This window comes from Passer montanus, unplaced genomic scaffold (genome assembly GCF_014805655.1).
Source record: "Passer montanus isolate IOZ18808 unplaced genomic scaffold, ASM1480565v1 scaffold10, whole genome shotgun sequence".
In the NCBI taxonomy this organism is placed as follows: Eukaryota; Metazoa; Chordata; class Aves; order Passeriformes; family Passeridae; genus Passer; species Passer montanus.
This window is the reverse complement of record NW_024356505.1, coordinates 34911491-34936430: the sequence shown is the minus strand read 5'-3', so window position 1 is coordinate 34936430 and position 24940 is coordinate 34911491. Positions and strand designations below refer to the sequence as shown.

Below are 24940 nucleotides of genomic sequence, written 5' to 3'. Positions count from 1 at the left end.
AAGAACCTCACAAATCCTGGCTGCTCATCCAGTGCCACCTTCTCTCTAGCACTGACACTCAGACATATAAAAGACTACTTCAAACATGCACATATTTCCCTCCCTTGAAATGTCCTACATATCTGGACTTATAAAATAAGCTGATGAAACTTTTAGCAGCTTCTTCACAATAACAACAAAATACAGTATATAGAAAGTTTCATAAGATGTAAGAACTCTTGAAAGATCAAAATCTTTATGTAATACTCAGAAATATGAGACTGGTAAACTCATAGGCCATGTTGCCTTATATAGTCATTAAGTCCAGCAAACAGATGATACAGAGCAAGAGGAATTGTTGCCAGTTACTTTAGACTGGAAAATATGAGAACAAAATCTAATGCCAGCTGCCAGCTAATTCCTCTTCTCTTCTAACAAAAATATTTAAGAAAAGCTTTCTTTGGCTGCAGCCATTTGCTCTCTAGTAAGAGAACAGAATTTGGTTCTTGCTATAATAAGCTTTATTTTACATTTTTCTACAGAAGTTAGAAAAATAAACACAGAAAAAACACACTGTCGTGGGGAAAGAAGTCTGTTTGGAAAAAGCTAAACAGCCATGGACAACTGTCAAAGTTATGGGCTATCTTAGATTATTTTTGAACCATCCACCCTTAGGTTTGCTTTGACCTTGACCACTACCTTTGTTTTTAAATGAAAGGAGAGTGAAAAACACTTTTAACATTTTTGTAACTGAATACTTTTGGGGAGGACTTGACTTTTTAGTTCAAGCTGATACTCTTCCCTATTTCCAAACCTTTTTCTGTCCCACTAATAAAGTGTCAGGGGTAGGACAAAAGACAAAATTTCTATGGACAAAGTATTTCCCAAAGTTCACAAACTGACCCCAACTTAGGGGTGTTTTACCTGATATGTTTTCAGTTTCTTCTCTCAGGTGCAAGTTGTCCTAGTTAAGCACTTTGCAGATGCATCACGCTTAGAAGAGTGGGCACAGGTACCAGAGTTAAAATCTACTGGAGAAGGCTCTGGAAGTGGAAGGTTTGAATACCTCCTACCAGATCAGGATGCTGGGAAGCAGAGCAGTGCCAGGAATTGCTTCAAGGATTCCTGCTGCTGATGTCTCCCTCCTACCACTGCCAGCTTTCCTACCTCTCCCCCAGAAGGCACCAAACAGAAGCAGCTGCAGGAGGTAGCCCAGGGCAACCCAGACACACTGGGTCAGGTCAAGGCTCCAGCACAGAGTGTGTCAGCATGGCTTCTGCAGAAGGACTGTACAAAACAGAACTGAGAGAGACAACACAAACCACATCTAGACAATGCAGAAATGGTATTCCTGCAGGAGAAAAAGAGGCAGTACCTCTGTCCACATAGCTACACTTTTCTCCCTGCTCCTCTAAACCAGAATGTTTGCATTTAACTTGTTTATTGGATGGTTCCTGGAATGAGCTGGGGACTGTACTGAGTATGGAAGTTGTTTAGGAGAGGATTAAATAGCAAAATGATATCAGAGAGTATGCTAACAATTACATAGTGCAAACCAGCATAAGACAGCATTCAGTCCTTTTCAGGGCCATGCTTTACTTTGTTAGGATAAACATGAAGATTAACAGCTGTGCTACACTCACAGCTCAGCCAGAGATTAAAAACGAGGTGAAGCTTAAGCAGACATCTCCTAGTGTTTAGGCTCACTTCAGCAAAATCTGTGGAAATCCAAATTTGGTTCATCCCAATGTACTTCCTCAACTATTTCCAAATAAGAACAACAATGTTTTACCAGTTTTGCATGAACTAATTCACTTTTACAAAAACACTGACTAAATTGGGGACAAAATATTTCTGAATTCTTGCATATTTTACTAAGATTTAAGTCTCCATTCCTTCTACCCACACACGGTTTCTCTAGACAGATTAAACAAGCCACATAAACACACAAGTGATGTAAATTTTTTCTAGGCCATACATAAACACCTAAAACCAAACCTATCTTTTGAACATGGTAGCAAAAATTTATCATGGGATATTTGTTCAAAAGAACTGTATCACAGGAATGTGATTTCTTTGAAAAAAGTAACAACATACCTCCTAAAGCTGTTGAGGAATTCACTCTCACCCCCCAAGCCTAGATCAACTTTTCAGAGTTTCAGACTGCTGATGAAACCAAGATGATCACTTTGTGATGCTTTAAAGCGTCTAAACCCATACACTTGTAATTTGTGACCTGCCAGTCTGAAACTGTTAAACCTTGACATAGTAAGTTTTAATGTTTAATTAGAACATCTTCAATGAAAGCTTCCAATGGAAAAAATATTTTCAAGTAAGAGATGGAAACAATTTCTTTAAAGAAGTCTATGGAGCATAAGAATTTCCATGTTGTTTACATTTTCTGTTAGGCTCTTACAGATACTTATTAAAAGCAGCACCAAACTTCAAATTGCTGAAACTGCCTCACACACACATACACAACAAAGAATTTTCCACCAGCCAAGTGCAATGTGTATTGTGTCATTCTTTATGCTTTTATAAAAAAAAAGATTTGGTGAAGCGCTGTGCCTAAAACTGAAAGCATTTGAGGGCTGTCCTCTTGTTTACACATGTCAGTTTGGCTGTACCATTTTCATACCAGCAAGACCATGTTGGCTCACCTTTGTTTCACTGCTATTCCTGCCCAAACATGCACTTTGGCCGAGTGCATTTCCCAGCTGAATTCTGTGACCTCTCTGCTTTCCACTTCTGCTGCTATCATGATCATTTTGAATTTCAATTCCATCTCACTGTGTGCCTCATCCACCCTCATGCTTGGGACACTGGTAAATGTAATGGAAATTGCCCACTTGCTATCTAGGACAAAAACTTCACAGCAGGTAGATAATTTCCCATTTTAATTTGTGCTAACACCAGCATTGGTTTTCTTAACAACTTTGCACAGATTTTGTGAAATTTTAAGTTATATCTACAGAATATAACGAGAAAAGCTTTTCTACAACCAATCTAGATGGTACCTATTGATCTTTCCTTACCCAGAGGACTTGTAAGAAAAGTTTGACAGCTTTCACAAGACACTTCCAAATTCCAAGATAATTATTATCTATCTTGGTTCCTGCTAGCATTCACAAATTTTTCCCAGTGCTTATTTGTCAAAAGTTCAAGCAAACAGCAGTGATTTCCCAAACTCTTTTCTTTTGCTGCTTAATTCTTGCTCCATCATTTTCTATCTACCATCATCAGCACTCTAAAAAAAAAATTGAAAGGGAGATAAAAGTGCTTACAGGTTTTCTAAGGAAAAAAAGGGATAGTGCTCCAATTAGGGGCATGTCTCCAATTAGTGGTTCCAGGATAACCCTCATGGTGCCATGGATCTGTGAAAGGGGAAGAAAAAAAAGACAATGAAATTTACTTTAGTTGAGTTTTAAATAGAATTTATTTGCTGGCAATGCTCACATATCTAATTCATTAAATTCTTGTTTACGGAAAAACTTTATATATATATAAATTCTTTCTTTATATGTCATCCAAACCCCCAAAAAATTCATACAAGCACTTAACAGTTGTGCTTGAAAACTCATTACATTCATCTGTATCATGCAGTGTCATGTTGGTGGTAATTTCTTAAAAGTGTTAAGTAAATTATTTCTACAGCTCCATGCAAACAAATATGACACAAGAAGCACAGTGCTGCCACAGGTGCTGGAGCAAAGCAAGAAAATGCTTACAGGTATGTCAAGACACACAAGCAAAAGAGCTAATTCTGCTCCTTAGGGAGAGATCTATTATCAGAAAGTTCAGGAAATCTCAGAAACAATATCAGAAGGCAAGGCTACAAATAGTAATTGCATCTAAACCAGTAATTCTATCTGGTGTTTAGATATTACATGAAATAAAATTTTAAGCTTCATGGTGCCTTTATAAACTGGCACATCACTTGAACACGTCACATCAGCTTGATGTGAAATTATATCCAGCTTTACCTGTAGTAAATGTTACATATTTGTTCTACATCTTAAAGGAATTTTTTTCTTATGTTAAGTCATGTAACTGAAATTCTAATGCAATATGAATACTATTCAAATGAGGGGAAAAAAAAGCTAGAAAACTACACAATTACTGTTGCTTTCTTACAGACTATTTAATCAGAAAATAGTGATTTAATGATATGAAAATGAAAAAAAAACCTGAATTTCACCTGTATACTTTTCACACCAGCTCTGCAGAAGTATCTCTTGATCTCCAAATCAATTTCACAGTTTCCAACAAAACTAAATCAAAAAAGAAAGGATACATTTCACTTTTATGAACTAAATTGCAATAAACTTAGTTCTGTTTTGCAGTGTCATGACAACGTATTTTGTTTCCCAGCGTATGCACAAAAAATGCATGTTGAAATATTAGAACATAAAACAAATGTCATTTTGCTAAAACATCCCCTTCAAAATATCACTGTCATCAAAATCACTTAAATTAATACCTAGGTTTGCTACCATCTCCACAAGGATGCATAATAGGAAACAAGCAAGAGGCCCTACTTTTGGGAAATAATGGACACAGAACTCATACTCCATTTCAGGAAAGCTCTCCACAGATCTCATTGATTGTAAATGTACCCAAATCCACTCTCATGTAACATAACCATGAGAAGCACTAGACAGAGATGGTGGTTATGCTAAAAATGAAACTTGTCTGAAATATTCATAGACTTGCAAAGCCAGTCGTATTTAGAATTTCAATAAGCAGGGCATGCTGAGCTGAATGATCTTCTAAGCAAGTTCTAAGCCAAAAACAGTTGAGCCTTTTCTGAAGGGAGAGAAGGCAGGAAGAAAATTAGAGGACATTAAAAACTATGCATATTTTTCCCTGAACAGTTCTGGCATCCCATTTTTGGGGATGCAAGTTCAAGTGATTGAAATTTTCCAGATGCTGCCCTGTATTTCAGATTTGTCAAAGTTGGTAAAAACAAGTCCCATCTATTTTGCCATGCTACAAGGTTACAAGATTATTCACACACAACCTAGGCTTGGATTTATAACTGCTTTCCATGAACCTTCATCCAGGTCAACCACGTACCAGCAGAGCTGAGCAACCTTTTTTTCCCAATAGCTGGCACTGCTGTGAGACACATTGGTTCTGAAAACAAACCAATTTTGAGACTCAACAAGAAATTTAGGAAGAAAGCTTTAAACTCTGATTTAGCATGGAATTATTCAAAGATTCTACAGAATGAGAGCTAAAAGCAAAACCCAAGAGGTTGAATACCATGCTCCAGGTAGGGAGAGATGAGCTGGGCTAGGACACTCTCTAAGATAGAGGCTGTAACAGAAGCACAATGAAATCTGAAGAGCTTTCTGAACAGACTGCCCAGGTAAAGAAAATGGAAGAAGGAGCCAAGTGGGATGGAGATGAGCCAGATTAAAGCCAAACACTGATAAAAGGAGGGGGAAATTGTTTCCTCTGCAGGGCATCATGTTCCAGATTCTGCAGCAGAGCTCAGCTTTCTGCACATTAGTTCCTCAGACCTGGCCTGTACAGTGAAACATTCTTAGCTGTGTTTTTTGGGAGTATGAAGTGATCTTATTACAAAAATGTTTGGGGAATTGTGAACAAATGGAATTTCTCTCTTCATTGGCTATTCTAGGCTCAAGTCAATATAGAATAAATTACTCTTACAGTACAAGCAGAACAGCAGGATTGCTGTTCCCTTCCCCTGAGCCTGAGGTGCACAAAGTACTACCAAAAGAAAAGACAAGGTGAGTGCTCCTGCATTCCACATATCCACTGTCCAAATTATCTGCATCCTCCTCTGCTTTGTGTGTGGTGGTGCAGTCTTTGGGATTTCAACAAATGCAAATCTTATCAATCCCTTAAACAAAAATAAACAATAGTACCAAGACTTTCCTGTAAACAGCCATCACTGGAATTTATTTTCAACTATTCAAAAGACAACACTATGTAGAATCTTTTTTTGTTTAATAGCCAGTTTGGGGAACTGGAAGACAACAACATGATGGGGTCTATGTCAAAGGAAGGTGACAGTTGCTTTCCTTGGAAAGAATGTAGTGTGACTGTACAGTTTAAAAATAGGTATGTAACTTTTAATAAACAATTTTAAACTATGTAATTTCTATTTTTAACCTATCTAACTATATATAGAGATAGTAGAGATATATATAAATATACTCCCACATATATATATATATATAATTGCATAACAACATGACACAGAGAAGCAAGGTCAATTAAAACCTGCAAGTGAAACCTCAGCACTCTGCAGCATCAGAACTATTTGTGTTATGAAGGCTGGGAAGCAATATGCTTGTTTGAAAATCCATAACAACATGATGACAAACTGGAGTAAAAATAGTAACAAACTGCTTTTGAGGGGACTAAGTCAACAACATTTAACTTTATAATAAAGCTAAATATGGTTTTATCCCCCAAGATATTTGGCTGGGTCCATTAACAGTTGATGCCTACACAATTCCACTGTAATACACCATACTGAAAGCTCAACTTGAAAGCTCATTTAGTAAGCAAATTCTATACATTCAGATCATAATATCCCAGAAATATTTATGATCCCTTTAAGGTACAGAACACTGAGATAGATCATAGAATGAGGACACTCTTGTAAGAATATTAACAGCAGCTGTACTGCATCAAAAGAGAAGAGTGATGTACTGCCTGTGGTCACTGTAGCCCATGGAAGATACCCAGAAGAAAATGAAGAAAAAATAAAAGGTTATGGCAAAAATATTTCCTGTATCATAGTGATATGTGGTTCTGTATACTGGACTATCTTAATTGTTTTTAGAAAGTCTTTAGGCTCTATTTTTACATCTGTCCTCTGTCAGTATAATGTAGTGAGTCTTCCCATTCAAGTATTCCACATTTGAAAAAATCTGCCACGTGTTTCAATCTGCAGCCTAAAACTCTTTCATTGCATCAATTTTTTTGTGTCATGAGAAGCTGAAAAAACTCGGGCTATTTAAAACTACTTCTTCAATCTCTCAGTATTCCACATTTGAAAAAATCTGCCACGTGTTTCAATCTGCAGCCTAAAATTCTTTCCTTGCATCAATTTTTTTGTGTCATAAGAAGTTGAAAATCTCAAGCTATTTAAAACTACTTCTTCAATCTCTCTATCTTCTTTGCTACAGTTCACATTTAAATTGACTGAGTTTATCTTGTTTCCTGTTGATCCATAACTTTTTTCCAAGTATTTACTACATTCACACACTTTAGCAAAGGTAAGATTTCTTTTTATTAACAATTTCTCTAGATTTTATCTTCATTTGCTCAAGTGGTTGAAATTTTTCCCTTGCCCATATCTGCCATCGAGAACTAGACTTTTAAACTGCAATGAGTTTTGATAATTTTTTTTAACATAAACTCCACAGTAAGAGAAAGGCAAAGCATTCCCTTCACAAATGTGGTCCTCAAACTCAACCTTTGAACACATTCTCCAGTGAGTGGTTTGTGGATTAGCTATTCAAGGTACTTAGAGTGAAGTTTTAATTGGACCCTGAGTGATGCAGAAAACCTGCTCTGAAGAGTTCTGAAAAATACTCTGAAGCAATGATCATAATGCACTCAGTATCCTTGCAGAAACAATAGAAACTAAACCAAAACACACTCCTTTTGCAATTAAAATTAAAAGCAGACAAAAAAAAAACCCAAAACCAAAAAAATCCCTCAAGGATGATGCAAAAAATACTCTAGAGTTTTAGAGACAGATTAAAACTACTTAAATGCACTATGGAAGGTCCAAAGCAAATGCACACACCCCACCACAAACAACTGACAGCAGAAAGGGCTACAAGAAGCCACAATAGTGGAACTGCAGATAAAAGAGGATTCTTAAAAGAAATAATGTACTTTAAACTGAAAAAAAATATAAATAAAATCTTTCCTTCCTTCCCTCACCACACACCCCACAGGGCTTGGCTTCCTACAACTATTCTTATGAATGTTTAGAGAGATTGCTTGAGAGGTCCTTCTCAACTGTATTTAGAGAATGAAGGGTTTATAGAAAGCTCCTAACTTTAAACTTAGAAATAAGTTAAAGTTATAAAAAACTAATTTAACTGGACATTAAAATCTACTGGGATAAATACTGCAAAGGATGGACTTTTCTCTAGCAGTGAGACTGCTCTTTATAATCTTGCAAAACTGCAATATAAGACATAATTTAGGGTTGGTATCTGTATTTAACTCTTTATCTAAATGTATCAAGAGGCACTTATTCTTCCTGTTATGACTGAGACAATCCCAGTGATGAAACTGTCAGAGGACATATAAATCAAACTACTGAAAAGCAAACAACAACATCAAACAGTAACAACTGGTACAGGGGGCCAGGGGGGCTCTCTGTCTTAAACTTGCATACTAAAACCTTTGGAAAAGAGCCCTTTCTGAATGAGGTGCCAAGGACAAGTCTTAAATATGAAAGAGGACTTCCTTTGATGATGGTTTTGTCTAAGCCTTAATTCCTAGAAGCTGTGATAGCCACTCCAGAGCACTCATTTCCATTTTCTTCCTGGAAGCCTGTGCCACTAGCAGCAGGGACAGGATGTTGGGCTCAACAGGCACCCAAGTGACCCAGCTCTATTATTGTTATTTAAACCACTTCAAGGAATTTATTTCAGCCTTTTAAACTGGAATCTATTGCCGCTGTGGACCACTTCTCTAGGTTGCAAGGTAATACAATGAGACATTTGGGTAAAGATTTCCTTCAGGTCTGTGTAACAGGACATTATTCCTGAAATTTTTGTACAAACCTACCGGCCTTTTTACTTTTATCTAATTCATGATGATGAGCAGAAATAAAAAAAAATTACTACTGGATTTATTCCATCTTCCCGTGAATAGTTCTGCCTTAAAAGGAAGAAGTGGTTTTGGAACAGAAACAGATTCTTAAAAGCAATTTCTATGGACTGTTTGTCAGACAAGATTGTTTCCCTGAGGGCTTATCTCTGAAGAGGTGAGGCTCTCTCCCAGCTGCTGTCAGAAGTGGGAACAAAGAGAAAACTGAAGGAAGTTGCTCCATTAGGGCTAACACATTCATCCAGTGAAATAAGATCTCAAGAGTCAATCCTGCTGTATTTTGTCCAGCAACACCAATCCCTGATTTGGACAGCTCTCTTTTTCCTAGAGAAATAAAATGATTCAATTCAATACAGACTGGGCTCTGCTCACAGATGTAGCCCCCACCTGCTCTGGAACCCAGGGAAGGAGGCAGCAACCTTTTCTCTTATCACTCTGGGGTCTGCCCAGCTCTGCCAAAGCAGCAAAGACTTCAGCATTGCTGAGCTTTAGACAAATAATTCAAATTTAAGAATTACCACGTTCAAATTTTGGAAGTGCCTCTGAAGCTGAGATGCCTGATGACCCTCCTGGCTCCTGCCAGGGAAGCAGTGAGGAACACAGAAGGCTGCTCCTTGCTGGACTGTCAATGACTGACAAATTTGGCCATTCCATAACCCATAAGCAGGCAAAAGTAGCCACGGTAACACAGACCTATGATGGTCAATTAGAAAAACATGGCTGGGTTCACTGACTGAACTTTCAAAAAGCTCTGCAACTGCAGATTGTGCTGAGAATGACTTGGGTAAATGTAGGGTAGACCTACTGAGAAACCTGTATAAAAGGAGTCATGATGAAATAGCAAAGAAAGCTGAAGCAATGGAGCACAGTGATTCTGGCATTTTATAATACACAGATTTACTCTGGTAAAGTAAACACAAATTGTTCTGTAGCTATCATTATTTTTTCTAATATTATGTTTATAAAATAATGCAAGTAACAAACTCAAAAAATCTCACATCTTAGATTTCAGACTACATTTAATGGCAAAGTATTAATACATTACAGAAAAAAGTCAAAGATAGTGCTTTATCTTTGGAAGGTATTTTTTTATTAAGAAACATGACTTGAATAATGAAACCACACAGAGTTGATATTCCATTGCTGTTTACAGTATGCAGTTTCTTCCTCCATTCATACACAATCAGAACTAACTATATTTGCATAATGAACCAATTCTCCTTTCAGGCCAATGTAACTGCCAAATCAAACAATGTGCAAATTATAAAGCATGGACCCAACTGTAACATAAATAAAGTTTACCTGATTTGAAGGTCCAAAATGATCTGCCTTTTGTCCACATTTTCAGTGTACACTTTTACACCATTTATCCTCAGAGGCTGGAACAATGAAAGTAAAAGTTGGATTCTTCTACAAAAGTATATTAAACTCTTAACTTTGAATTAAAGGTGAATATAGGCATATTCATGCCTGAAGTTAAGAACCTACTATAAACATTAAAAGGTGTGAAGTAAGGCTATCAATTTAGTTCAAATTATTATTTCAAGGGTAAAAATTACCTTGCTGGGATCCAATTAACTACAATCCTTCTGGAATTACCCTGGGTATGGACCACTAAGCTTCAAGATCTATAAAATATTTAAGAATCAAGCTTTCCCCCTCCCCTGCATAAACATCTGATTTCCCTGTAGAGGTATATGTCTAACACTCCCAAAGCATTCTTTTTTATGTAACTACAACAACAAGCTAAATTTAGTTCACAAGAAGTTCCTTAAGTGGAATTTAGTGAGAATAGATGGAAAAGAATCTGTAATTCCCATAAAACGTTGTGTCAACCACTCTGTGCTACCTCTCTAAATCATTGTGCTCACACTCTCCCCTCCCTCCCTCACACAGAATTAACACATATCAATTACACACTGAAGCCCCAAACATCCATCAAACACTAGGCAGGAGTGGATGACTAACAACCTCACTTTTGAGTTTTTCCTTTCTTGAAAAATTTTCTTATTTCTATTTATACTTTTCTGATAATTTCTGTAAAATCAAAATCTCACTGCAGTGTTGGGGCTTTGCAGCTCAATCATCTCCATCAAGGTTGCAGTATAAAGTAAGAATAGCTCTTTGTCATGTCCAAGGTTACTCAATTTAGCTGCAGAAGAATACAGAGGTCTGGGAGCTAAAACCTACTTTAAATCTGTATATCTTAAAAGGTGCAGTAAAGCATAATGAACTTTAACCTACATAAAATAGAGTCACAAAGAGAGGAAAACCAATTCCCCTCTATCACACCTGAAAATTAATTTCAGGTTTCCTAACATTTGAGGGTGTGTGGGGGTGTTGATTTTTAAATCCTCATTTGAAATTCAATTTATGACAAGCAATAGAAACATGAAAGACAACTTCAAACAAAAGCTGTTAAACTGTATCTAAAGTTCTGGTTAATGCAGGGAAGACTAAGTAGTGCTGGACCTGCTGCAAGCAGAGGGGATCATTCTCAGCTTGCACTGGTCAGACAGGCTCTCCTGCAGGCACGAGACCCCTTCTTTCACGGGATGGAACAGAAGACAAACATCTGTATGCCCCTTTATACTGTGTTTTGTGCAGTCCTTGAAAAGCCAAGCCAGCAGCCTTGTCATTGACTCCACATATAACATGATTAGAATGCATCTATGACAAGAAAACTGTACTTGCACCATCTGGTAAAAGGATAATGGTCCCTGCTCACTTCATGTAAAGTATTGCATGAACAATATCAAAATCACATTGCTGTGAGCTCTTCATGTGACCAGGCATTGCTACACTGAGTCGTCTCCAAATTCTCAGTCAAGTTTGTGAGGCATAGATCCCAGGAAATGCAATAGAGCCTCTGCTAAAAAACCCACACATTTTTATTTTAATGTTACAACAGAAATTAGAATCAGGCTTACAACCAAGTGTTACAGACAAATATTTCTGTGCAGATGCGAACAGGCTACATGAAAATGTTGTGCAAAACAGGGTCTCTTAAAAATCCTCACCAGACACTGACCTGATGACCAATATCAATCTTTGTAAAACTGAAGGTACTGAGGTGGTTGTTTGCTCCTCTTACTGCTGGTTCTATGGTTTCTCGGAAGAGTTTCTCAATGAATTGACATATAAAAGGCCACATCTGTTTTACAGTCTAAGGAGAAAAAAAAATCTACATGGAAGTACAGTTCTTAAATACATTAACAAGTTATAAATGTAAACAAATCAGAACTTCACCACATCTGTATTTTCTATCTGAAAATTCTATATTGCTTTTTTTTCTTACTATTTTCCCATTAACTCATGTTCTTCTATGCTCTTTGAATGAAAGATATTTTTTAAAAAGTAAGCTACATAGATTTATATCTTAGATTATCACACACACAAATCAAAACTGCAAATTTCATTTATTTTTAGATTGTAGGTCAGGAACCTACAGTAACTGGAAAGTATCCCAGACAAGTAGAAAATTAAAGATTGTGTTTACAGCTGCTATGACTTCTACGCAATTATAGCTGTCATTACTGTAGTGCCACTTTAAATCATTCATAAAACTCACAATTTCAGGACCATGAAGCTAAATTTAATCTCTCTTGTGACTAACTGGATCAACAACCAGAGACTTCAAGTGTATGAAGCATAAAGTTAAAACTACTCTGTTTTCAGATTCTTGCCTCACCTTTTATTTTAATATCAGCCTTCCCTCCTGCCCCTTCCCATTTGGGAGCAATGTTTCTCCTTACCTTGTTGAGCCATTCTGCTCTCTCTGTGTCTGGAAAATGCACCTAAAAAACAAACACAAAACAAAAAATTAATACAGATAATTAATTGTGTCTTTTAGTTAATTGTGTCCAGTCATTTATAATACCTGAAAGCTTAGGGATCTCCCTAGACAGTGGACAACATATTAAGCAGTCCACACTCCTGACAAGAGAATTAAAATACAAGCAAATTAAAACACAAACTCATTTCTGAATTACATAAATTTATGCTTTGACTTGTTTCTAGTAGTAGCACCTGGAATAAAGTACTGCTGTAACACCATGGACAAACTAAAAAACAAGCACAGCCATCCCAGCTTATGTCAACCAATATTAACACGACACACGCGACTGCCCGAGTCCCAGCTGCAATTCTGCTTCCTTTCACTCATGCCAAATCTTCTTCAGTGTCAATAAATCACAGCTATAAATATTTAATCATTGAAGTTGAAGCTCAGGAATATGGATTAAGTTCGGCCAAAAGCCCTTTGAAAGACATTTCTAGTGATTTCTTTTCTCAAACAACTGCAGAAACCAGTCAGAGACAGAGTGACAGTTTATATACATGGCAGAAAGGACCCGTGGCAGTAGGAAAACATCAATTAAATGCTGGAAGAAGAGAAAGTTTTCCTGACATAGGAGAGCACAGTTAGTAGCTTTACCTTTTACAAATACACACACACACAAAAAAAAAAACCAACAAACAACAAACCACCACAACAAACCACCAACCAAAAATCCCCTCCAAACAAAAAAAAAGCCCTGAGGAAGCAGAGCTCACAAGAATTTCCTTAGAAACTCACAGGCTGTAGAACAAGATGCAGATCACACTTCCCAAACACAAAGAGCCTTTGAACACATTAAAAAACCGTGACCTACATATGGTGACTTTTGTGAAGCAGTGTCTCTACTTAACCGAATTGCCAAGTCTTAATCTCTTCATAGCATAACAGATTGCACCAGTGGCTTCAACAGCAGTTATTTTTATTATGCATATCCCAGATGTGAACAGTCAGTGAAAGACCTACACTTTAACCGTATTTTCACCAAGATTAATTTGAAAGCAAGCCCCATTAATGACTTTTTTCAGTTTTTATTCACTTCTTGCATTAACAATCAGCACTAACATATTCTTCATATACTCAATCTACCCTCAGAGCAGTCCTTGATTTCATCTAAACTCCCAAACTTTTACTATGTAGTTTTTGCTATGCTGCCCCTCAGCAGCATAATCAATAATGTCACACTTGTCTCTCCAGTCTGTTTCTTTTTCAATAATCCCAGGTCAACAATAAAGGTAAGCCCCATGTTCCTACAGATACGTGAAGAATTACAAATGCTGCTGTCTTCCACTGTCAAGAAAGGCTCTCAGCATCTTTTTCAAGTATATCACATATCTCTCAAAAGTTTTACAAGTGGTGTGAAAGTGACCAGTGATCTGTTTGGCTGCGAAAAAACATTCAACATCATTTATTTTACTGAAGTTAAAAGAATAGAATTATTAATAACAGATGGAACAATTTGGGAGCCATGTTATTTTATTTACTTAGAATTAATTTCCTAGAAAATTATGGTGGGTAGAATGTCATAATTTTGTACTTAAGAAGGCTGGGGATGGTGTCCACTTTTTGAAAACAAAAAATAGTTAATTTGTTTTTTACTTTTGCAACACAAGTAGTTACAAGTACCTACATGAACTCAGAACTGAACAGAGTTTACACTCAGTTTTTGTCTTACAGGGTTCTCATGTTGCTCCCAATGGTAAAAAAGTTAAAAGAACAGAAAGAATGAACACTGTTAACCCCAACACTAATAAATAACATTTTGATCTTTCCTTTACAATATTTGCCTTCTGAATCAGCAAACAGAAAAAATGTCAATTCTCAGTAATGATTTGTGAATGATGTTGGATCGACATATTTCATTCTGATTTAGGAAGGAGAGACCATGATGTTCAGTTTCACAGGGTGAGAGCTGCAGAGCTGTTCCACACAGGGGACATCAAAGTAATCCAAGAGGCAATGGTCAGCAACCTGCTACACCACTTAGACAAGCACAAGGAAAGGATCCACCCAGTGGTACTGGGGCAGCTGGCAGAAGAGCTCACAGAGCATCAGAAGTGGTGTGGCCAGCAGAACCAGGGCAGTGATTGTCCCCCTGTTGCACCACGCTGCACCTGGAATCCTGTGCTCAGTTTTGGGCCCCTCAATACAAGAAGGACATTGAGGTGCTGGAGCGTGTCCAGAGAAGGGCAGTGGAGCTGGAAAAGGGTCTGGAGCACAAGGCTTAGCTGGAGCACTTGATGGAGCTGGGGTTAAGCTGCTTAGCCTGGAGAAAAGGAAACTCAGAGGAGACCTTTATTGCTCCCCACAGTTACCTGAAAGGAGTTTGTAGCCAGAGAGTCACTCTCTTCTCCCATGTGAAAAACAAAGAGGATGAGAGGAAATAGCCTCACGTTGCACCAGGCAGGTTTAGAATGCATACAAGAATTTATTTTTTTTATAGAAAGAGTTGTTAAGCATTGGAACAGGCTGCCTAAGGAAGTCGTAGAGACACCAGTGCTGGATATATTGCAGCATGAGAGGAAATAGCCTCACGTTGCACCAGGCAGGTTTAGAATGCATATAAGAAAATTTTTTTCATGGAAAGAGTTGTTAAGTATTAGAACAGGCTGACTAAGGAGGTTGTAGAGTCACCAGTGCTGGATGTATTGCAGATGCAGCATTTAGGGTCACAGTTCAGTGGTGGATCTGGCAGTGTCAGATTAATAGTTGGACTTGATGATCTTAGAGGTCTCTTCCTAAATTCTATGCTTCTACAGGCACTGCAATGAACAGCAACAAAATAAGATAAATAGAAACAACAAATTAAACACACAGGTGAGGAAAGGAAAAGAAAATTCATGGAAATACCAAAAGCAAACCTGTCTGCTGTAAGTAATGCAAGATACAATCATGTTCACAATTCATTTTTAGTCTTCTGTATAAGTATCCAGTTGACATTCAACAGAAGAGACACTCTAGACTTGAGGAGGCTTCCTGCTCTAAATATAACCTCAGCACAGATGAAATGCACCTTCCTCCAACTTCCCAGATTCAGAGTATAAACATCTGAAGGCACAGGCCACATCCCCTGCACCATGCACACAGCTGACATCCTGTACAGCTCTGTGGAATGAGGAAAAGAGGAAACATCTCTCTTGCACCTATCAAGCACTCTTCACGTTCAGTCCCAAATTATGCAGAAACACTTGAGATGAGTTAGGAAACAACCAAGAGGCCACAGATACTCAAATTTACCCATATATGCTAATTTATTAATTTTTTATGTTATCTACTGTACAATCTTTATTAAGACCTTGCTTAACAGGACATGACTCTATTAATTCTTCCATGGATTTAATAATTACTTGTCCTTTGGTGTGCCACACCTATCATGTTCCTACAGTTACATGAGTTGGCACTAAGCCTGCTCCTCAGTTATGTAAGCCTAGTTTACTCCTGCAGTTGCATGTGATAATAGGCAACAAATAATACAATATCTTCTAGTCCTGTTTCTCACCCCTTTTCCATTCTTGCTTTTAATGCTTGCTCACTCCAATTTTAATGTAGCTTGGTCCCTATTCTGACACTCAAAACAGAAAGCAGAGAACCTTTTATTTTCAAGATTCTGAAATTTTCATTCAAGCCAACCTTGAATCAAAAGCTGGGCTTTGCTTAATCTTTAGATGCTCCAAACCCAGGTTGTCTGAAAACAAAGAATAAAATATTTATCCATCTACTAATCCCATATCTTTTCAGCCTATATGAGACTGCAATACTAGTTGCAAAATTATTTTTTGCTTTAAGAGTTTTTGACTTCAAATACAATCCTATGCATAGACAACAGGAAAAAGCCTGAGGGACAGAAGTTGGTACACTGGATCAGTCAGGACTGAGACAAGAACATTGAAGCAACTGCACAAATATTTTATGGCCAGAAGCAAGAATCAGACTAAGTGATGTGCAAAATCTGTTAATTCTTGTATAAAAATCTATTGACAAGCATGATAGAAAGAGACAGGAGTCAAGATTTCAGCTAAGATAGTTAATGACAAAAAGCATTTTCCTCTTGGCTCCTGTTAGTAAATTCCTCATGCAGGTTTGGCAAGTGGTGTCATTTCAACCACTTGGTGTAGCAATTCATTATTCGAAGCAAAGTGTAACAAGAGAAAACTGTTGCAAGAAATGCCCCAATGACCACGTTCAACACCAAAACCATCATAATATTACATGTTCCAGGAAAGTTCTATTATTAAACGTTATCTTGCAAAATACTTGGAAGTGCTCAAAAGATGTATTTCTGCACATTAAGACGACACTATCTGGCTTTCTCAGACAACTGCTTGTGCTTAGCTCTGAACAACTTTCACATTTACTTTCTATTTCTGATCCTGCGCTTTCAAAAACTCAATTCAGAACACAGTATTTTTTGCAATGATCAATAAAATACCAGAAAGAGCCCAAGGAATACAGTTCCTTGTTCTGTCCTGGAAGACAATAAAAGAAAAAAGGGACAAAAGAAAACCACTTACAATAACAGTAAAAACAGCAGAAACGTTTCTTATTATTGTATTTTATAAACTCTCTTCATACTGGCTAAATTGACTCAGTTTTCTGGCCAGACTAACATATGCATCTTTCCAAGGAAACAAGCTAGACACAGAACTATTACACTCAAATGCCATGGACTAAGGATTGGTGGGAAATTTTGAAGAGTCAAATAGCAATCAGGAAATAACATGAAATGAGGTTCAAAGTGCAAATAATAACATTAATGCCTTAAATATAATTTTTCATTCACATAAAGGAAGTTTCACTTATCTACAAAAATGTCACTAAAAGCAAGCATTGACAAGAAATTCAGAAGGAAAGACATGACAACACCCTTCTGTAATGTTGAATTGCTCTCAACACAAGTCACAGGTACTAATAATCTACTTTAAAACATAAATTGCATAATATCTGTTATTATTCACTGATCCCCTCACTGTAAAACATTTTTCTTTCAAAAATTTTCTTTGAAAGCTTTCTCCATCTCTAAAGGTATTTATGAAACAACCCGAGATAATAATAATCAGCAAATAAATGTTAAATTTAACATATAGGCCCTAAGTATTATCTACACAACTCAACCAAAAAACTGAGTACCTGAATACCTTTTGTACTGAAAGTACAAAACTACAGGTATTGTGACCAGAGCACTCCAAAAACTGCTACAAACCAACCTCTTTCTAATGAATTATGTACTAAAGCAATGGAAGAAATGGAAGCAATACAAGCAGATTATATTTTAAAAAAAAATTTAAAAATCAACAACAAATAAAAAGCCCCAAACAAAACCCTCCAAAATTTTGGGTTTCTTCCATTTTACATTCCAAGATTAAAGGTAAGAATTGCAATGCTCTCAGGCACATCGTGTGATTCTTGGGGTGCCCTCCATAGGTCCAGGAGTTAGACTCAACAATCCTGATGAGCCACTTCCACACACTGCAGAATATTCTACATTAAAAATAATGTACTATCACAGCTATGTTTAACAGATACTTATCTGAGTCAGCATTACTTAATTTAAGCTTAGTTCCTTCCATTTGCACTGATTGTTGCTCCAGATGTAAATCTTAAAGAAACTATACCAGTCACCTTAAGGTCACACAATATAATCAAGTTTATTGATATAGTTACAATGCAGCAAAATATGCTAAAGCACTTTTCCAGCTATTTCACAAATATCTCTTCAAATAGATACTGATCCCTTCTGCTTATTTTGGAAAGCTAAAATTACATATAAATGTAATTTTAGCTTTCCTCTCTATCAAAAGGGCATTTGTCTAGTTTAAATGTAAAAATGTATAAGAGTATCACACTAAGTTTTCCTAGTCTCTTCATGCATAATCAGTGGGTAGGGAGAGATCATACCACAGAAGGAAATTCAGGACAGAAGCCCAAATTAGGTGCTCTAAAACCTTCTGAATGTACAGCATAAGCAGTTATTTAACCATTAAGCCTAAAGCCAGTGGTGTGGCAAAAAACCAAAACACACTAAAATTAAATTTTCCTTTGAATTATAGCTGACACTTTGTCTAAATTCACTGCACTTGTAACTCAAAAAGGCCAGAGGAAGTTACTAAAAGAAGCAGCCCAGCATGGATAGACTAAATCGTGTCATATAGTGATATTCAAGCTCAATTTAACAGCTATTCACTCCAGAGTTTTCTGGTTGGTAAAGCAGGCTGGCCTAAGGACATTTTAGGTAAAACAGAGCTGAGCAGGGCTAATAGCTTAATCCCCTATATTCCAGCCAGCAATCCCCTCTCAGGCTCTGCAGCAACAAGGAGCAGCAATAGGTGAATGATTTGTTCCTTTCCCCAGAGTCTTCTGCCACTTGGCACAGCCTGAAGAGGGGACCCCCCTTTCTGACAGCAGCTAAAGAAGGGGGGCTGGGAGGAAAAGCAGAGCAGCCAGGCTCTGTCACTTCAGTAATTCACCTCTAGGGTTAACCGAGCAATTCTCCTAACGTCTATCAATACCAGAAATACCCTGGCTCTCGCCTCTTCTAAGAAAATCCTACAAAATATTTACTGTTGCAGAACTGAAGGATTCAGTATTTCTGAAAGAAAAGGTTAAATGCTAATAGTGAGGGTTCCTTAGAAATCCTGCAGGCCCTTGTTACTAAACTAACAATCAACTGCTATTTCAATTACTTCTTGTAATCTGATTCTGTTTCTGTTTAGCATGTCTTGGGATGGATTTTGTGTTTACAGTTTTAAATACATTAAAATGATTAGCCTTTGTACAGTAAAATTCATGCTCAGGACTACAAATGTGGTGTGTTTGCAGTTTGAGAATTAAGCCAGGACTCTCGAAACGGTTTCCCTGAGAATCATTACAGATGAGCTGCATGGGCCCCATCTTTCAACAGAAACATCTGCAAGGTCCAGAAGCAGACTGAATATAGAAAAACAGTTTTGTCAAACACACTATTTATGTCCATAGGGTACTTCAGAGAATAACAGTTAAAAAGACCCTTATAAATCAGTATTAAGTAACCTGAAAGCGTTACAAAATAAGCAGTACAGATTTTGACAATAACTGCCCATAAACAAAGAAAAAAATGTTTAAAAAAATCAAACATAATAGAATTAAGGCTAGATGAAAAAATAAAACTACTCCCCTCCACAGAGAGTACATACACGGAGAGATACAGAGATAAAGGATAAAAATTTTTACCATGCCTCTATGATCATGATAAAACCTCACAGTAAAATGAAAATATTGGAAAAAGTGGAAACATACTTAAATGAAAGAAACAGCTGAAATACCAAGCAAGGTAAAGGGCTGTATTTATTTATAAACTGGAACATAAGCCATTTAAGTGCTTGGACAACACATTGGAAAACAAAATAAACTTTTATGAAAGAAGTAATTACATGCCCTTTGAGTCAGATTTGCACCTATAAGACAAGAGTAGCTTTAGAAACACATACTTGGTACCCCACTAAATGTTCCCAAAACACTCTACCAGCACAAACACTGTCATCCCACGTGAGCTGCCTCTATCAGTTCAAGTCCTGTGAGGTGCCACAACAAATTTCAGACAGCTGTTCAGCACGAGTTTTCCAGGGTGATCTCTGTATTCCCCACTATCCTGAGCTATCTGCTTCAGTCACTGTGAGCATTAGGGTGAAGAGTAATTTCTTCAACAACACAGCAATTAAAGTCAAAACAAGCTGGTGCTTGGAGAAATTGAAACAAATAGCTTTTCAACACCTCCAGGGTTCAATGCTAACACAGGAAAGCTACCACAATAGAATTCATACACCTCAAGTAATAAAACTGACATTCTTTATAAGGTATAGAAATTTTCATTTCCTTACAACCTTCCTTGTTACTTCTGTTCCTCATCCCTTTCTCAAAGGTCTAAAGAAAAGCCTGACATACTGAGGAGTTCAAACCTGGAATAAACAGCAGTTCACATACACAGGACATTTCAGCATCCTGGTATGGCCTGAAGGACATTATTTCTTAATATGTATTCCCAAGTACCATATCTGGGGGACAAGGAAAACAACTAGCAGCATATAGGCTGTGTCTTGTAAAGTCAGGCTAAACTAGCATAAACCAGACCTTCCCAAAATGCTGCCAAGAGCCACCACTGCCCATACACACACCCTTTGAACCTCACTAGAGCCCAAACTCCATGGAGGAATCCCATATCCAACCTGTCTGATGTGCTAAAATTAAAGTATGCCATTAATTCAAACTACAAAATGCCTTTTTTACATTTTACCAATAACCAGAAATTAATCTGTATTTCTCATTTAAATAATACAAACATGCTACTTTGCTAAGATTTTTTAAAAATATATTATACATTAAATACATACACAGGACTGTAATTGAGAGAGCTGTCCCTCTGTTTTCCTTCTCATTGCAGAATTCATTGGAACAGCATTTAGAAAATCAACAATCCTCCAGTTTTTGCTAGCAGCCCATCAAAAGCCTAATCAGCTTATAGTTTTGGCAGCTGAGGATTCAGAATCCATCCTTATGCAGCACTGCAACACCACCAAAATATTCTCACCTGGATATTCTCCCCAGTTTCTATGGCAAACAATGTCTTTGGCAATGCAAAATAATGCTGTATTTGAAAAAGATGAACCCTGCCTAAAAAGAGGCTTCAGAGTTCCAATATGACTGAAAAAGCAGCCTAGAACTAAGTCCTGCAATTCAAAAGTGAAGGATGCTGAGCCATTTCAAAGCACAGCAGTTTCATTTTTTTTCATGCACATCTTTCACTTCAACATCTATTAAATATGCTTCACTCACAGTGGCAGTGTGACTTGTCAAAAGCTGCATTACTTTTCAGCAATTTAACTCACCAATACCAAAACCAGATAAAATTTGCCTAAGTGCTGCTATTTTTGCAGAGATGGAGCAAGCATGTCAATAGAAAGTTACCCAGAGACCTCCTACTTAGCAGCAGCTTGCTCCAACAAAATCCTCCGGGATAGGCATTATAAGCAGCTGCTCTGGAAGAATGACAGAACAGAAGTCTGCTAGTAAGGGAACTGGAAAATCCTGCTTCTAGCCTGACACTCAGCCTCTGCAGCCCAACTGGAGGCAAGAGCTTCAGCCTAGAAATTAAAAACCAATCATCATTAACTTCCAGAAGCATTCAGGCTTAATCACCTCCTAAACAACGTGAAACAAAAATCTCTTTCTCCACCAGTAAAGGTTAGAGTTTCCTCCCAAATACATGGAAGTACATTGGCATGGTTTTCTCTGGTATCTGGGTGCAGAATCAACCCTAAACACAGCACAGGATGTCTGCCAGAGGGAACCACAGGGGTTTGCCTTGCTCAGCTGTTACCTCTTTCTGAACAGAAAGCTTGAAGCTTTTACTCCCCTACCACAGATTCATCTTCTAGCACAGTATAATTTTAGAATTATCTTCAAGTACTCATATATTAGTAATATATAGCATAACTCAGGCTTTAATACAGAGATGACATCAACTCTGTAGCCAAACTGGTTTATTTTCACTGCAGTTTAATATCTTGTCATTTTTCCTGAATTGCCATGTTTACATTTCTTTTTCACTTTCCATCTCAAAAAGGACAAAGACAAGTTTTCAGAGCTTAGTTTGGAGGGAGACAGGACAGTAAAGAATAATAAAGGAGTAGAAGGCATATGGGGGCATTAGGCTGCAGGAGCCTTTTAATGGTTTCCACTTCTGAGGAGCTGACATCCAGAACTTCTGACAGAAGACTGACAACCTGACACAAGGTTAGACATTTTTCACATGTAACACATGTTGAGCACATCTTAAAGTGAGAAAACATAAGAATTTAGGTTTAACATTTTGACTGTTTACAATCCACATTTACAACAGTGTTTTTGCCAGAACCCATGAATTCTTAGGACAACAGGATGCCCTTTTCCAATCTCACCTCTATAGGCATTTACAGTAGTAAAAACTGCATTTTATAAATGCTGATGTCTAACAGAGGGCCAGGACAAGCACAGTTCAAAAAAAATTTAGTAGCATAAGACTCTATACAAGCAAAATATGGATTTATACTGACCAAAGTCTTGATCTCACACCATGTTACAGAGAAGTAGTGCAACCAAGGTTTACAAAATGAAACATTTAATGTTTCATAAGCCTGCATTAGCACATCTCCAAATTCCCACAAGCATTGCAATTACTGAAAGCAAAGACCCAGATTTTAAATGTTTAAACTGCTAAAAGGCATAGGACGAACCATAGCTCTCAGGACTCACCAAATTTTACCACTTAAAAAATCTTGCACAGTATTCTCTTTTGACATTATTGACCTTACCCTTGTATTCCCAGGAGTAATTTAATTTCTTCTTCTCCTTCTACAAATCAAATCTTAATACCTTGCAATTCAAGCTTTCGGTTTTTAAAATAAAATTATTAAAGCATTAGCACGATATTTTCAATTTGTCACACTTCAAAAACACGACCTCTTTTGTACTTTCAAGTCCTGTAACAAATTCCTTTTCAGTTCCCTTGAGAATCCAGGCATGTTCCCACCCCACTGCATGCCAGAGTGTCTTATTCTCTTGACAGTCAACAGAAGACAAATTTTCCTCTCTGGACTGCTAAACATTAGCTTTCAAAGCTGCTTATACAACCAGTGTCACAGCACAACTTACTATTCTTTGAACTGTCTACAGCTGTGAAAAGAAGTGCTGGGCTCTGCACCAAATTGCCAGCCACCCTTGTTGCTGGTAGCTACAATAAAACATTGGAGGGTTCTTCACCTTTTACTCCACTGACACGCTGCCCGATTCCCTCACCCTGCAGTCAGCTCTGATCCAGAGACTGGTTCCTGCAGCAGGGAGAGCTCATTCTTGTAAAACTCACTACATTACACAGCTCATCTCTCTAAGGGAACCATGCAGGTGTTCTGTGAGAGCTAAAATTGGCATCAGCTTTCAGAAAAGGCAAGTGTTAAGAAGCAGTGATCACCTTCTGCTAGACTCCTCTTTCTCAGGCAGATTAAATCTTCTTTCCTGTCTTTAGCCCTAAACATCTCCATGTACTGAAGCCCAACCTTCTATTCTTTCTAATATAATCTCTAATTCACAACACATTTGAAACAAATCTATGTGAACTATGACAAGTATCATTCGCTTTGTATTTCTTGGGAATGAGCAAACTGCATATTTGTATTTGAAAATACAAAAGAGCAAAATGGAGAACTAGGAATTTTTTTTTTGGTGGTATCAAAAAAAATGCAGCATCATGACCTAAAAATTCAAGCTAGGTTAACCTGTATCCAAAGAAGTCAAACAAGTCTGTAGAATACACTCAGTAGTTAATGCTTGTTTGACTGACTCTGACCCAAAACCAGCAAAGGTGTTTAACTTCTGCATACTGCACTGCATCCAATACTATCCAGCCAGAACTTATTCTTAAGTTTTTTTTTAACTATTAAAACATTTTTGAAATATAATCAGAAACCATGCAAGATATAACAGGCATTTTAAAATCCCTGTTTCATTTCTAGTTGAAACACTAAAAACCCAGATGTAAAATCCAGAGTATAAAGAATGCAGAGCAACAGTCTGACCATGCAAGATATAACCGGCATTTTAAAATCCCTGTTTCATTTCTAGTTGATACACTAGAAACCCACTATGTAAAATCCAGAGAGTATAAAGAATGAAGACCAGCAGTCTGGAGTTTCATGGAACTTTTAAATAATCAGTGATTACCCAGTCTCTGAAACTACCAAACGCTGCTGACAAAGTAACAGAAAGCAGAGCATTCTAATAAAGTGAAAGCAAAAAGAGCTGCAGGGTTTAAATCGGGTCTCAGTTAATGCAGTGACAAACAGGGGGGAGGAAAGCCTCAGCTAACCTGACAGCACCAGGTATCGAAGCCAAACTTACACATGTAACTCCTTCTGATTCTTTCATTCAAGCATTTAACCAAATGCTTATACCAGCTTCATAGACAAAGTTCAGTATTTCTAGTAATTAGGTAGATGCTACAATTTTTAAGGTTTGTAAGATTTGCTCTCTCTAGAACAATTCCATCCCCCTCAATGGGCTGTGTAACAGAACTGCTGCCATTTCACTGGCAGCACATAACATAGCAACTTCTGCACTAAGCAAGATCAGAGGTCCAGCTAAGACAGCAATCAGAAGGGATGTCTAAGGAAAAATCAAAACTAAAGCAGTACTGTGGAGTCATCCTTCCCTGAATGCCCTCTCAGCTTCTGCAAAGGATGGCTGTAACCCTTAGCAGCTGCTGGCATCCTCCAGCACCCCTTCTATCCT

The 24940-nt window shown here is 37.5% G+C and overlaps 1 protein-coding gene across 4 annotated transcripts in view; it reads right to left on the bottom strand.

Annotated features, from left to right (window-relative positions):
* Window positions 1–24940, bottom strand: part of ESYT2 (extended synaptotagmin 2) — an 81134-nt gene that overhangs the window by 38747 nt on the left and 17447 nt on the right. For all 4 annotated transcript variants that reach the window (XM_039707133.1, XM_039707144.1, XM_039707154.1 and 1 more), the window contains exons 2-6: window positions 12567–12608; window positions 11843–11977; window positions 10114–10190; window positions 4178–4250; window positions 3264–3353 (exon numbers count right to left, since the gene is read on the bottom strand). In XM_039707133.1, the coding sequence (XP_039563067.1) occupies window positions 3264–3353; window positions 4178–4250; window positions 10114–10190; window positions 11843–11977; window positions 12567–12608 (417 nt within the window). The remainder of the gene's footprint in view (window positions 1–3263; window positions 3354–4177; window positions 4251–10113; window positions 10191–11842; window positions 11978–12566; window positions 12609–24940) is intronic.